At 44.2% G+C, this 14,673-nt stretch overlaps 2 protein-coding genes across 4 annotated transcripts; one reads left to right on the forward strand and one right to left on the reverse strand.

The window, feature by feature from the left end:
- Window positions 1-692: 692 nt before the first annotated feature.
- On the forward strand, window positions 693-3,260 carry LOC123452858 (protochlorophyllide-dependent translocon component 52, chloroplastic-like). The gene is made up of 7 exons (XM_045129580.1): window positions 693-1,327; window positions 1,419-1,606; window positions 1,680-1,778; window positions 1,887-2,046; window positions 2,177-2,371; window positions 2,476-2,663; window positions 2,773-3,260. The coding sequence occupies exons 1-7, from the start codon at window positions 821-823 to the stop codon at window positions 3,029-3,031; spliced, it is 1,596 nt and encodes a 531-aa protein (XP_044985515.1). The 5' UTR covers window positions 693-820; the 3' UTR covers window positions 3,032-3,260.
- Window positions 3,261-3,313: 53 nt separating this feature from the next.
- LOC123452859 (elongation factor P) lies at window positions 3,314-8,381 on the reverse strand. 3 transcript variants are annotated; one of them, XR_006632665.1, is made up of 12 exons: window positions 8,107-8,379; window positions 7,398-7,428; window positions 7,285-7,298; window positions 7,098-7,148; window positions 6,575-6,644; window positions 5,660-5,726; window positions 5,462-5,529; window positions 4,657-4,780; window positions 4,021-4,060; window positions 3,760-3,827; window positions 3,572-3,643; window positions 3,314-3,466 (listed from the first exon to the last, which is right to left on the reverse strand). XR_006632665.1 is itself a non-coding variant. In XM_045129581.1 (11 exons), the coding sequence occupies exons 1-11, from the start codon at window positions 8,308-8,310 to the stop codon at window positions 3,637-3,639; spliced, it is 744 nt and encodes a 247-aa protein (XP_044985516.1). In that variant the 5' UTR covers window positions 8,311-8,378; the 3' UTR covers window positions 3,314-3,636. The 3 variants fall into 3 exon arrangements, 2 of the variants coding, with proteins under 2 accessions (XP_044985516.1, XP_044985519.1); XM_045129581.1 differs by having other exon boundaries at window positions 3,314-3,643; window positions 8,107-8,378; XM_045129584.1 differs by lacking the exons at window positions 3,314-3,466; window positions 3,572-3,643 and having other exon boundaries at window positions 3,756-3,827; window positions 8,107-8,381.
- Window positions 8,382-14,673: the final 6,292 nt, after the last annotated feature.

Consider the following 14,673-nt stretch of genomic DNA (forward strand, 5'->3'; position numbering starts at 1 on the left):
AAATTATAAAATCCAAACAACACCAGCAGCAAAACGAAGCACGCTCAAGCTTTCTTAGGTTGGTCATAATAAATAGTAATTTAAATTAGTAATACATGCATGAGATGAGGATCTATGACTTTCGGATGCCACACATCCCTATATAAAAATAAATAGCATCAAGAAACATATTGAAAAAATTCAAAAAAAACACTGAAATTTTAGGATATGAACTTGGCTGCCCGTTGTACACACGTGTTCAGTTTCATGAAGAATGGGTGCCTGTGATAATGCCACTAAAAAAATTATATGTGTAAAAACAAAGTCTGAATGTAACATATGCCGGTTCGTAAATAGTACATCGCGGATACCACGGGCACCAAGTCCTCACGAAAAATGAACATGGGTGTACAACAAGCTCTCAGGTTTCATATCCTAAAATTTCAAAAAAAATAAATAAAAGTTCTTATTTTTTAATGTTATTTTCATATAGGGGTGTGTGGTACCCGAGAGCTGCAATGCAATCCACCAAAAACACGTGTAAAAGCAGGAAATTCCGCATTTTTTTGCCACCAAAATACATTTCCAGAAAATCAATCACCAGCACTGTACGTACTACCACCATAATTTCGGGTTTGTTGTTTGGTTTCACCGTTCCATTTGCCGTTGTGCTGTGCACCTTGGCAGGTGGAGACGTGGCGATAAGTCGTACCGGCGAATCGCAGCCGCGCGCGCGCATCGCTCCCCCACCCTCCCTCCCTCCCTCCCGCGCGCCACTCCCCACAGCCACAGGTTCTCTTCTCTCCCCGCCGTCGGCCGCCGCGGGATCGGACGACGCGCCATGGATCCCCTCTCCCTCCTCCTCGTCCCCCGGGCGCTCACGTCCCTCCCGCTCCCGCTCCGTGCGGCCGCCCCGGCGACCAGCACCGCCAGACCAGCGGCGCCGGCCCCGCGCCGGTGGCGGCAGCGCGCGCGGCTGTCGCCGCCGGTCTCGGCCGTCGCGGCGGAGGCGCCCTCTGCGCCGTCCCCGTTCGGCGGCGAGGAGAAGGCGGAGGAGGCGGGGAGCTTCGACTGGCTGGACCAGTGGTACCCGCTGGCCCCCGTGTGCGACCTGGACCCCGGCGCGCCGCACGGCAAGACGGTGCTGGGCCTCCGCGTGGTGGCCTGGTACGACCGCGCCGTCGACGAGTGGCGCGTGTTCGACGACGCCTGCCCGCACCGCCTCGCGCCGCTCTCCGAGGGCCGCATCGACGACAAGGGCCGCCTCCAGTGCGTCTACCACGGCTGGTGCTTCGACGGCCGCGGCTCCTGCCAGTTCATCCCACAGGCCCCCGCACTCGGCCCCCCGGTAACGCCGTCGATCCCATCTCCTTCTTCTTCCTCCGAATCCGATCAACCAGAAAACCAAAACCAAAATCGAAATGGATTGCGCGGCGCAGGTGCACAAGAACAGCAAGGCGTGCGTGGCGTCGTACCCGAGCGTGGTGCAGAACAACATCCTGTGGTTCTACCCGAGGGCCGACGCCCAGCACCAGGACGTTCTGCAGAGGAAGCGCCCGCCATTCATCCCGGAGATCGACGACCCCTCCTTCGTCACCGTCTACGGCGTCAGGGACCTCCCCTACGGGTACACGTCCTCTCAACCTCGATAACGCGCGGCTGCCTCCCTCCATTGCGGAATCTCACAGCTACTCTCGCAGGTACGATGTGCTGGTGGAGAACCTCATGGACCCTGCACACGTCCCCTACGCGCACAAGGGGCTCATGGGCAAGCTTCGCAAGAAGGAAGACCCAGGAAGATAAGCCCCCCTGCGCCCTGCCTGACATGATCGGCGCTGTCGAGAATTCCGTTTACGGTGTCACTGAATGAATGAGAGTGTTGATTCAGTTCTTCTTCTTCTCTTCACAGTTGAGTTCGACGTCGAAGGCGGCGGGCCAGTGAAGATGAAGATAGCGGAGGCGGATATCGCCGGGTTCCTGTCGGAGCAGGACAATAGCGGATACTTCCGGTACGTCGCGCCGTGCACCTTCTACGGCTCGCCCCTCCCCAAAGAGGAAGAGGGAGAGGTATGAATTGATTGATTGAGCAGGCACATTTCCCATTGTTGTCGCCGGTTCAAGCGAAACTTGCAGCACTTCAGAGGAGAACAAACAGGGGTTGTTCAGAAGTTCAGAGTTCATGCTTGGGTTTGGGCAGGAGAAGAAGAAGAAGAAGCCGCCTCAGTTCATGCTGGTGTTCATGTGCGTCCCGGTGTCTCCGGGGAAGAGCAGGGTGATCTGGGCGTTCCCGAGGAACATCGGCGTCTGGCTCGACAAGGTCATACCGCGGTGGTACTACCACATCGGCCAGAACGCTATCCTGGACTCAGACATCTACCTCCTCCACATCGAGGTGATGATTCTTCAGCTCAAGCTCAGTGGTTCTGAATTTCAAAGCCTGATCCAACATATGGAGCTCAATCAGCAAGCAAACCCACTCTTCTTCCTTCATTTCAGGAGCGCAACTTCGCTGCGGCAGGCGTTGAAAACTGGCAGAAAGCCGTGTACGTGCCGACGTCGTCGGACAACATGGTGATCGCCTTCAGGAACTGGTTCAGAAAGCACTGCAAGAGTCAGGTCGGCTGGGCCGCCCCGACGATCGGTCAGTTACCAGAGACTCCAACCAAAGACAAGCTCATGGAGAGGTACAAATAATCCCAACATCCTAATTCTTCTCCACCGCAAACCTGATGCCTGGAACACCTGAGCATTCAGTGAATTCGCTCTGAACAAATTCTGCGATGGCGTCCACAGGTACTGGTCGCACGTCGCGCAGTGCAGGAGCTGCAGCACGGCGCTGAAGACCATGAAAGCGCTGGAGGTTGCCCTGCAGGTCGCGTCGGTGGCGGTCGTCGGTTTCCTTGCGGTCGCCAAGGGGACACTAGTGACGTCGGTCGTGCAGAGAGTCGCCGTCGTGACATTGGCGGTGCTGTGCTTCGCCGCGTCCCGCTGGCTCGCCAGCTTCATAGAGAAGAACTTCTATTTCCAGGATTACGTCCATGCCTACAAGTGAAGGCCATATCATGCGCCTTCCGTTGTTAGGGTTTTGTAGCTCCTGAGCTGATGCAGCTTTAGAAAGTGTACATGAAGCACATTGCTTTATTTGATACCGATAGTAGCTGTATATAAAGCAACTAGTCTTTTTTCTCTTTTCAAACCAAAACCTTCTTCCGATTTTCATTCAAACCAGTGCGTAAACGCTATATACGCGTGACGAAAGGAAATTTAGAATTTTGTATCAAGTACCAGGTGCTATTACCGGGCAGATAGAGAAACTTGTTGCCGCAAAACCTTATAAGGAACAGCAATATAACTTCTTATTGATATATGATTGGCGTTTTGCACATATTGAGCACAACCCAGTATTATTTCACTTCACAAAACTACCAAGTTATAAAAGGGCAATACATTTTCATGTCAGCGTGTGCATCGCTTCCCCATAACATATCTGTAAGAACAAAAATGTGTTGTTGGTTACTGAATTCCTGGTAAAACTGGATGCCTTTTTTGTGGAGGCAGATACAGAATTATGTCTACGGCCTAGCAAACTTATCTAAGAGAAGTCGAGTACAAGTCGAATCCCAATTTCGGAGAACAAAGCACCATATGACACCACCCTTAGGCCCTGAAATGGAAAACATTTTCAGTGAATTTACCAAGAAATTAGCTATATCAAAACACTCATTGACAGAATAATAGAGCATTATATAATCTGAGTAATTGAGATTTCCCACAATTTACCTCGTCATATATGAATCATCCACAGTACTAACAACGATGTTCTCACCCACTTCAACAAAAGGTGGGGCCTACGATTCAAAAAGTTGATGCAAGTGAGAGATACTTCAAGCTGCCATCAAATTTCTTGTTTTTAGTTTTACTATTGATAACTAGGAGATTATGTAACAAATAAAAAAGAATACTGAAAAGATGGCTTTTCCATACACCAGTCCACAAAGGGCTAGGTGAATAAACTCTACGAAATGGTACCCATCAACTTACAAGCACTGTAAGGCCATTATCCAGCAAGACCCTTTTATATCTGCATTTAGTACAAACATAAGTTTAATTACCGCATAACACCAGGCCTCTAACATTTGATGATAAAAGATGATGAAGCTGATCAAAGGGGAATCTGCAATGAGCATGTGCATGAATACAATTCCATAGTACGTGAACTACTGTTTACTGCTTTTGCAGGTTGTTGTTTGTTGTTGTTGTATCAAACTAACTAACCTGTTTGTCATAGTTCTGCTTCATGTAACTCGTAACTACACAATTAACTTTCAAGTTTCTTCTCCGGGCATATAATTACCCATCAGGTATATTCACTCCAGACAAAAAACTCAGATTATGGTTAGAACACTATGAGCTTTCACTCCAAGCAATATATGCACAAATATCATGGAACATATTACTCTATTACCATAACTTCATTGCTGAACATTTGACAAGGATGCCTATTTCGAGACGCAAAACAGGAGAAGTACCCGGTGTATCCACTTGGACTTAACTTACTAATATTCAACCCATAAAAGATATTGGAACAATGAATAACCCAAAAACTCATCAATACATAATAAATAGATGTTGCAGAAATAAGAATTAGTTTAATGATGGAAGTAATATGAAACTCACTGAGGTGTAGCAGTTAGGCCTTTTGCATTAGGCTGCGCTTCAACAACAGTGCAAGTCACACGAGGAGGCACTGAGCCAGATAATGCCCGACCATCAAAGAATTGTAGAGTTACCTTCATCTCATCTGAAAAACAATGCTATTGGAAATTTGAGTTAAACGGTCTCAATCGAAATTTACTTTTAACCATTTTCTTTATTTAGATGAGATAAAAAACATTTAAAACCATTTTGACAATGAGCAGAAGATATCAACATCGACTGAGTCATGTACACTATCAGTGCAGGAGTGAGTGAGCCTCTTAGGTGCTGACATCTTATTGCTAACGAATTATGAAAAATGCACATGTATCGGATATATTTAGGCCCGCTAATACATGGCATATATACAGATCACTATCATTTGTAAGGTAAAACTTAAGTGTCCCCACATTATATTAATCGGAATTGATAATTTTATCCACTGTGATCATTTAAAAGTAACTACTATGTCTACAGCAGCACTAACTTGCATATATGAGAGCTACAGGCACAAAAGTAAACAAATCATCTACTCCCTCCGTTTCAAAATATAAGACCTTTTAAAGATTCTACTACGAGACTACATACGGAGCAAAATGAGTGAATCTATACTCTAAAATATGTCTATGTACATCTGTATGTAGTTCATAGTTCAATCTCTAAAAGGTCTTATATTTAGGAACGGAGGGAGTAACTATTAAAAAGGTAAAGCACAAGCACGTTCTTATAATCTATAGTATTGATAGCAATTGGTATTTTTCTGGATGTCAATTAATACTATTCGGACCTTTCAGATATGCAGCGTTTTTGCCAAACAGTTCCTTAGAAACCTCGAGTTGCTCAAACGTGTTAGGCCTGACAAAAAAAAAAGGATTCCAGATTAAGTCGTTACTAAATGGATATTAATAAAACATAGACAGCATCACACATTCACACCACAGCATGTTAATGAAGGAATGACAAGAAAACAGGGAAATAAGCATACTCCATAAGTGCCACGTTGTCTCCTTCCTGATACAGATAAGTGAAAGGCTTATCCTCAACAAAAACTCCTGAATATGTAAAGAAAATATATAATGATTAGATTCCCATTATGAACATGACTGTATGCTTTCTAAATATAAACAACCAAATTACTATATCAACTTATCATGACTGTGCCTTCTGAAAATCCCACTGGACTAGATATTACTGGAAGAAAGTTGGGTAGCCAGGTAACTCAAGCCAGGAGTTTGTCAAAACCAGGTTAATTTGGCCACCTTCTCGCAAAACCTAGTTCCATACGGTGCCACCTTCTTTTTTCTTCAATTATTACTGATATGAATATATGATGCATTTACGTGCAAAACTAATGTCAAATGTTGCCCAAATCTTGACAAATAAATTATACAAATCAACAATAACTTATATTTAATTGGAGAGGCTCATGGTCGTGATTGAGATATGAGGTGCTGATTGTAATACTCCTAAAAGGCTGGTTAACGCATCCAGCTTCTATAATCATTATCGTTATTTGAGTTGATTGTAGATGGTCATCATCTCAACATTGTTTGGTACCTTCAGAGCGGCTAACACTGCTCGAGTATGGCAGATGTATGATTGAATGCAATAAAACACACTAGAAGAAATTATTGCTCAGCTTTCTAAGTTGTAACCAGAAAAAGAGAAGAGAAGCCTATGAAAAATTGCACAGGAGCACATTTTAACAAGGACAGGGTACAAATAGCTACAGAAAGAAAATCAGACTAAAACATACTCCCTCCATCCCGTAATATAAGATCATTTTGCACGCTAAAACAGCTTGCAACACGATCTTATATTATGGGATGGAGGGAGTAGAAGCTTATACTTAGTCCTAAAATGTCTTTTGTACAAGGAAGGAGTGAAGAAATGTTCGTACTCTCAAGAGCCTCGTCGGTACGAAATCTTTCAACTATTTTGTTACCCGTGTCAACATCCCTCAGTTCCACCTGCAGCAATCAAGAGTTGAGAATAAAATTCAGATTGGTAATGAAACAAATGACAAATTTAAGCTCCAGTTAAGTCAAGAACATATAAAAAAAAACATCCACCTGAACTTAGTTTTCATCATTTGAGGGGACATTTTGCATGGAACTGCATACATGCCATTGGGGCAACAGTGAATCAAAATGTATTTCTGGGTGCCTAGCTGTTTATTTCACTGTTCTTGTTATTACTCATTTACAAGTTATTCGTAAGTTATCTTTTCATTGTTGGCATGTCCTATTACTGTTGCTAAAATAAGTACTCTAAGATGAGACCAGTTTGTGTGATTGGGTCTGATAACATAGATGCAAGGAAAAACCTGGCGAGTGACGAGACCAACATTAGCTTTGCCATCACGTGAAGTATGCAGAGTTAAGTGGTGCAACAGATTGAAAGAAAGAAACATAATAAATGACCTGTATTGTGGCTCCTCCTCTTCCTTGATGTGAATGATGCGATTTTATCACCTGAACAGAAGACATTCAAGTAAGAAATGATAGAGTGATTGCTCTTACTTAATAGACCAGAAACATAGGTGAACATAAACCATAAAGCTTGAGGAAATATGGAGGAACGTAGGACATGAAAAGCAGTTAAACACACCTGATAAATGCGGCCTTGATTTAAGGTTGGCCCAAAAGATGGATAAGTAATAATCCACGATACTTTGGAAGTAAAAAACGAAACACTAGAGACGTAACCAGTTAATCACACACCTCTTCTCTGTATCACATTTCCAAGTTTCACCTACACATATGAGGACATCTCAAGTCAGTGCAAGCATCATTATGCGCTTCCACAAAGATTAATAGAATAACAGAACTGAAAAGGCATTAGCAAAATTAAGACCCGGGATATTAATCAATATGTCATTAAAAATGTATACCAAAAGTTGCTTTTGCAGTTATTTTTAGGACCATTGGAAAGCTGGAAGCCTCCCTGCTAACTAAGTATAACTGTAGAAAACAACTTTGATAATACCTTCTAAATGTAGCATCCATGTCAAGCGGATTGATCAAACACTAAAATACTTTGCTAAATCTTTAATAGAATACGCTACTGGCTACACGTCCTGCACCAGTGGCAGTATGACTGTTGGTCACATGGGGTATTCCCACCACGATTTTGAGGACCCCGAAGCAGAACCTAAAATTTGAGCGTTCCACAGCAAAGAAACACAAAAATTGCAAGAAGCATTACATGGCATTTGCACGATCGCTAATGAACATATCAATGGAACCACTGAACAAAATAAAAAGGAACTGCTCCGTCTGCCAAGCGAATTCTCCCACAAATTTGCTCCGAACTGAACAGAAGAGCAGGAGCAATAACAGTGCACGAGCTTAGCAGAACCCTAGCTAAGCTCCGTGCGGTCACGGGCCAAGCGAGCAGACGTGAGAGCGAGGGGGGCAGAACGGGGATTACGTCGGAGCCGAGCATCTTCGCGCCGCGGCGCTGCGTGGCGGCCCACGGCGTGGCGGCGAGGGAGCCGATGGACGGGTCCCGCCGGGCGGCGGAGAGGGTGGCGAGGGCATGCGCGTGGACCTCGTGCGCGGCGGGAGGTGGAGAGTGTAGGAGGAAGGAGAGGCGGCGGGAAGCTTGGAGAAGGTTCCGCCGGAGGATCTGCATCGCGAGGTCAGGCTGGTTGGGGGCTCGCCGCCTGCGCTTTCCCGGCGGGGCGAGGTTGGAATGGACGCAAGGGCCATGGCTATGGGCCGTACGGGCCTAAGAGATGTGGGCTGAAATTGTCCCCGGAATGGGATACGTACCGTCTTTATCCCTTTCGTGGGTGGCCAGCTTTGCATTCACTAAAAGAAAACTTTTTGTCTAAACAAAATCTTTGCAATTACATTAAACTTTTTAAAACCCCTAAAATAATAAAAAATATTTTATTTATTTAGGAGTTAATGTTAATAGTTTGCAGGGGGCAGTGGCGGATCCAGGATTTCATACTTGGGTGTTCAAATTTGTTTTTTCGAATTAAAAAAAAACAATATTTAGTATCTAAAATGTTCATGTACCAAGATTTTTGTTTTCCATAAAAATAAAAATACCTTATAGAAATGACAAAAGAGGTAAAGATTATTTAGTGCATGATCATACAGTTGGTATACAATGCATTTGAAGACAATGAGCTGAATTTCTGACCGGAATGGAATATATATCATCTTTATCGCTTTCGTGGGTGGCCAGCTTTGCATTCACTAGAAAAACGTTTGTCTGAAAACAGCTTTGCAATTACATTTCACTTTTTAAAAATGTTTATTTAATTTAAAAGTTAAAAGTGCTTTACCTTCATTGACGGACTATTCGGTCAGCTACTCAGCTAGCGATCACATAACATATTCACAATGGTTAAATCATGCTTTTGTTGAAACTTGTATACATATCATTGCCATATTTCAACAATCATATATTGTTTGCACTGATTTAGACAGCAAACATCTGTCCTTATTCTCCCCATCCTTGTGTACCACACCATGATGGGATTATAGCTTCCTCTCCGTGTGTGTGCCATCGCCCTTGGGACATATATTCTTTCATCGTTTCTCATTTTTTTAATATCTCTATTAGTACATAAAAGTAGAAATGGCACCCGCAAGATATAGAAGGATCATGTGGCTTTGGGTGTGGCCACCAAAAAGAAGCAAAATACATGAGAACTTAAAATTAACGTACATAAAGACTGAAATGGTACAATAATATCATTTTTGTTTGTTATGAGCATAAACCATCAAATTAGATCAAATATCCACCAACAGTCTAAAGAATACAAAGTTGAAGTTGTCACGGAGCAGTAAAATGAAATATGACAGTTAAATAAAAAAATTAGCTTTACTGCTGACCATAAATCTACTAAAAGTGCATCCTTTCATGGGCATTATGTAGCTTTCAACTAATAAAAAATACGGAGATATGATTGTACCTATAATAGTAAGATCGGCCAAGCAACAAGCTTTCAACTGTCGGTCGAAATGCGGTTGATGTCGCAAAAAAATCATCTTATTGGTCCAGAGCATAGGAGAAATTTACCACAAAAGCATTGTATCCTTAGTGATCCAAGCTCTTCTCTTGTACAAGTGGAAAAGCATTGAATACCTACATGCACAATCAGAAATACTACTTATGATGCTAGATATCTTTGCCTTGTACTTCCTTCTCAGAATAGCACTTCGATCATATCCAACAACCTCTAGTAAATCAAAAGCATGATGCAATAAGAAATATCAAGCATCACATGTTTTCCACACTTTATGATGAGCAAGTACAAATGGCAATGCGACCATTCTAGTAGATCAAAATATTTTGGTTCTATTGATCACCTAGAGACGCATGTTTTGGCTGATCCCGAAGGTGATATCCCCGAGCAGCCACTTCCCTACTGCCTATCTTTATGCGGACGACACCATCCTCGCCACCAAAGCCTCTCGTTCCCTCTCCACTCATGCATGTCTTGTCTTCTCCCTCGACGTGAGTCCCCCGTGCCACAAAGATCTAGTTCTTACAATCTAGTCAGTACGCTTCTGTGGAAAGGCTTGATAAAAAACAAAAGGAAAAGTGAGGTATAGGAGTCTCTCATAGTGCTTTTTCAAGAGTGGCTTTCAGATGTTCACATTAAGTATTTTAACAGAGCAACATGGAGTACTCACATTCAAAAATTTACAAAGTATATGAAATGTATATTATGTCTGTCACCATGGAATTGAAGCAATCGAAAATGAGGCAATCAATGGAGCAGTGCATCAAACATACAACAAAAACTAATGTTGCCCACATCAAGGTCAGTGATAGTAACACTAAAATATCATTTTACCCATTAATAATAGCTATGACTATAGTAACTACAAAATTTATTTTTTGACGCATGAAGAGAAGGGGAAACCTCTACTGTAATTTTGTATTAAATAACAAAGAAAAACTATACAATAATACAGTACTACTGTCCGTAAGATCTAATTTGTCAAACCCATATATCTAATTTCGGCAAGCCGGGTCAAGAACACATGACACGACGATGCAATAATTAATCCATTGCCTAGTTCAGTAAGCAGGGTTTCATCCTCATTCATATTCACAATGCAACACCGTTCTTTGCATTATCATTCTACATTTTCCAAATGTGAACAGATCAATAATGAGGATAGAACAAGTTAGAAGGAACCAAGAGAAGTTCACATGAATGATAAGATAGTTACGATTGTAGGCTTGTAGCCTTGGAGGCTAAAACACGTTTCCAAGTAATGAAACAACACCAATAGTATTTTCGATAGTTACAATAATAAAATCCTTCTGCGGCACACATGCATGATCATACAAACCATTTTCCGTTCATATTGCATAATTCCCTTCAATACCAAAGCACAATAGTTACCTATCAGGGATAAGAGTGATTATCGGAGTTTTCTCATGCTTGTATGTATTCCAGACTTGCTATTCTGATTTCCATCTGCGTACACAGAGAATTTAGCAGGGAGGAATTTAACAAAAAGAGAGAGTAGTCTTCTCTGAGCCACATGGTAGAGCACAACACGTTTCCTCTCCGAGCGCCATGCATCCTGTGACATTACAACACAAGCTGCAGAGAGCAACATACCTTCTTCCCGCCCTTTCGAGCAAACCCTTCATCCTTGACACCTATATGAAGTAGCCGTGCTCCCAGCACCCCAACCGCGTATAGAAGGTCGGGCACACACCCCTACCATCTGCTCTGCTCTGCTCTCTCGCTGTTCGACCGATGGACCAATCTTGTGGGAGACGACAGACAAACCGGCCTCGACCATGCCCATGCAAGGGGCTGCACTAAGGGGAATGGTCGCAACCCGGAGGCCATACGTGTCGCCTCAGGGTATTCCTTTGCACCCTGCTCTACCCAGCGTCGTAGACGCCGAACGAGAGGCTGATGTAGAGGTGCGTATCTCGATAGCTCATCCTTCATAGTGTTGGGGTCGGGTTGGAGGTGGAGGGTTTTAGATGGGCGTCGGGTTGCGGCGGAACTCATGCCCCGGCTCCTCTGCATCCTCCTTCTTACCTGTGATGTCGCCACTGCTACTGCCACCGCCACCACAATCTCCTCTCGCTTGTTGTAGGCGGACTGAACGGTGGCAGCTGCAGCGACACCAGAACCCTAAACCTACGATTTGGGAGGAGATATTGGCGAGAGGGAGAGGGGTGCGGGATTTTTAAGGAGATCGGGATGGGGCGTTTATTGTGAGATGTTTCACGAAAGGAAGCTTTGGTGAAAAGAAAACCGCTATAATTGGAAGGAAATAAATTAACATGCGAATGTGTATCAATCGGTACGGGAAAGAACCGCACGAGGGCAAGGGTGGAGACGAACGAACGACAACGGACGTACCATCATGACCGTAGACTCCTCCTTTAAGAGTAAATATTATGTGACAATCAATTTTGAATTGTAACTTTCCTAACACATTGATTGTCATTTAATAATATAAATTTGATTGTTAGAAAAGTTCCATGTGTTGGGAAAGTTAGGCCACGCCGCATACAGAGATTAATAATAAATTAACAGACCACAGTCGGACGTCTAAGCGACACTGCATACAGGGCTTAATAATAAATTAACGGGCCACATTCGGGCGTCTAAGCGACATCGCATACAAGGCTTAATAATAAATTAACATGCCACAGTGGAGCGTCTAAGCGTCACCACGAAAAGTGCATAAATAAAATAAATACTCGCTACAGTCGGACGTCTAGGCGACACCACTAAAAAGGCATAAACAAATTAAATGCTTGCCACAGTCGGGCGTTTAGGCGACAACACGGAAAGGACATAAATAATTCAATAACGACAAGTGAATATCCAGATGGCACAATCAAGGTTTCAAGAGGTTAGCTGTAAACGTCACAGTCATATAATCAAAAGTAAGGGTTTTTCATAAATAATATTTTGTTCTCTAGAGACCAACACCAAGATCGACACTTGACCTGTCAACCAGTCGTCCCTCACCATGGATGCGACTACTCGAATAGTTTTGACTCTACAAAGGGTGTACTCTTTACCCACAACCAACGGGTTTCAATTGTCACAAAGACTAATCCCATGTACGGTATTTTAGAAGTAAACACACCTAATCAGCACACACCCATTTTTACCCAGCAAGGTTTGGAATCACCCGGACTACGCTTTCAGGGAAAAACTATAAGAACGGGAGGCCAATATCCTCGAATAACATGGGTCAAAATTATACCGCGCGCTACTAAGGGTGCCCCCCTGTGACGCCCTCTGTTTAATCGTACGCTAACCTGTTGGAATTATGCCCTAGAGGCAATAATAAATGTATAGTTATTATTATAATTCCTGTATCAAGATAATAGTTTATTATCCATGCTATAATTGTATTGAATGAAGACTCATTTACATGTGTGGATACATAGACAAAACACCGTCCCTAGCATGCCTCTAGTTGGCTAGCCAGTTGATCGATGATAGTCAGTGTCTTCTGATTATGAACAAGGTGTTGTTGCTTGATAACTGGATCACGTCATTAGGAGAATCACGTGATGGACTAGACCCAAACTAATAGACGTAGCATGTTGATCGTGTCATTTTGTTGCTACTGTTTTCTGCGTGTCAAGTATTTATTCCTATGACCATGAGATCATATAACTCACTGACACCGGAGGAATGCTTTGTGTGTATCAAACGTCGCAACGTAACTGGGTGACTATAAAGATGCTCTACAGGTATCTCCGAAGGTGTTAGTTGAGTTAGTATGGATCAAGACTGGGATTTGTCACTCCGTGTGACGGAGAGGTATCTCGGGGCCCACTCGGTAATGCAACATCACACACAAGCCTTGCAAGCAATGTAACTTAGTGTAAGTTGCGGGATCTTGTATTACGGAACGAGTAAAGAGACTTGCTGGTAAACGAGATTGAAATAGGTATGCGGATACTGACGATCGAATCTCGGGCAAGTAACATACCGAAGGACAAAGGGAATGACATACGGGATTATACGAATCCTTGGCACTGAGGTTCAAACGATAAGATCTTCGTAGAATATGTAGGATCCAATATGGGCATCCAGGTCCCGCTATTGGATATTGACCGAGGAGTCTCTCGGGTCATGTCTACATAGTTCTCGAACCCGCAGGGTCTGCACACTTAAGGTTCGACGTTGTTTTATGCGTATTTGAGTTATATGGTTGGTTACCGAATGTTGTTCGGAGTCCCGGATGAGATCACGGACGTCACGAGGGTTTCCGGAATGGTCCGGAAACGAAAACTGATATATAGGATGACCTCATTTGATTACCGGAAGGTTTTCGGAGTTACCGGGAATGTACCGGGAATGACGAATGGGTTCCGGGAGTTCACCGGAGGGGGGCAACCCACTCCGGGGAAGCCCATAGGTATTTGGGGGGGTCACACCAGCCCTTTGTGGGCTGGTGGGACAGCCCACCAATCCCCTATGCGCCAAGATAGAAAAATCAAAGGGAAGAAGGGAAAAAAAAGGAAGAAGTGGGAAGGGGGAAGGACTCCCTCCCACCAAACCAAGTAGGACTCGGTTTGGGGGGGGAGAGTCCTCCCCCCTGGCTCGGCCGACCCCTTGGGGATCCCTTGGACCCCAAGGCAAGGTCCCCCTCCCTCCTCCTATATATATGGGGCTTTTAGGGCAGATTTGAGACGACTTTCTCACGGCTGCCCGACCACATACCTCCATAGTTTTTCCTCTAGATCGCATTTCTGCGGAGCTCGGGCGGAGCCCTGCTGAGACAAGATCATCACCAACCTCCGGAGCGCCGTCACGCTGCCGGAGAACTCTTCTACCTCTCCGTCTCTCTTGCTGGATCAAGAAGGCCGAGATCATCGTCGAGCTGTACGTGTGCTGAACGCGGAGGTGCCGTCCGTTCGGTACTAGATCGTGGGACTGATCGCGGGATTGTTCGCGGGGCGGATCGAGGGACGTGAGGACGTTCCACTACATCAACCGCGTTCTCTAACGCTTCTGCTGTACGATCT

The sequence above is a fragment of the Hordeum vulgare genome, chromosome 5H (assembly GCF_904849725.1).
Source record: "Hordeum vulgare subsp. vulgare chromosome 5H, MorexV3_pseudomolecules_assembly, whole genome shotgun sequence".
NCBI lineage: Eukaryota > Viridiplantae > Streptophyta > Magnoliopsida > Poales > Poaceae > Hordeum > Hordeum vulgare.

Excerpts from the sequence above, each read along its gene's own strand:
- LOC123452858 (XM_045129580.1), top strand. The coding sequence starts at position 821 with ATGGATCCCCTCTCCCTCCTCCTCGTCCCCCGGGCGCTCACGTCCCTC. Across the intron at positions 1,607-1,679 it reads GTCAGGGACCTCCCCTACGG|GTACGATGTGCTGGTGGAGA; the intron begins GTACACGTCCTC and ends CTACTCTCGCAG. Across the intron at positions 2,047-2,176 it reads CCAAAGAGGAAGAGGGAGAG|GAGAAGAAGAAGAAGAAGCC; the intron begins GTATGAATTGAT and ends GGGTTTGGGCAG.
- LOC123452859 (XM_045129581.1), bottom strand. The coding sequence starts at position 8,310 with ATGCAGATCCTCCGGCGGAACCTTCTCCAAGCTTCCCGCCGCCTCTCC. Across the intron at positions 6,645-7,097 it reads GAGGAGGAGCCACAATACAG|GTGGAACTGAGGGATGTTGA; the intron begins GTCATTTATTAT and ends TGATTGCTGCAG. Across the intron at positions 4,781-5,461 it reads AAACGCTGCATATCTGAAAG|ATGAGATGAAGGTAACTCTA; the intron begins GTCCGAATAGTA and ends ATTGTTTTTCAG.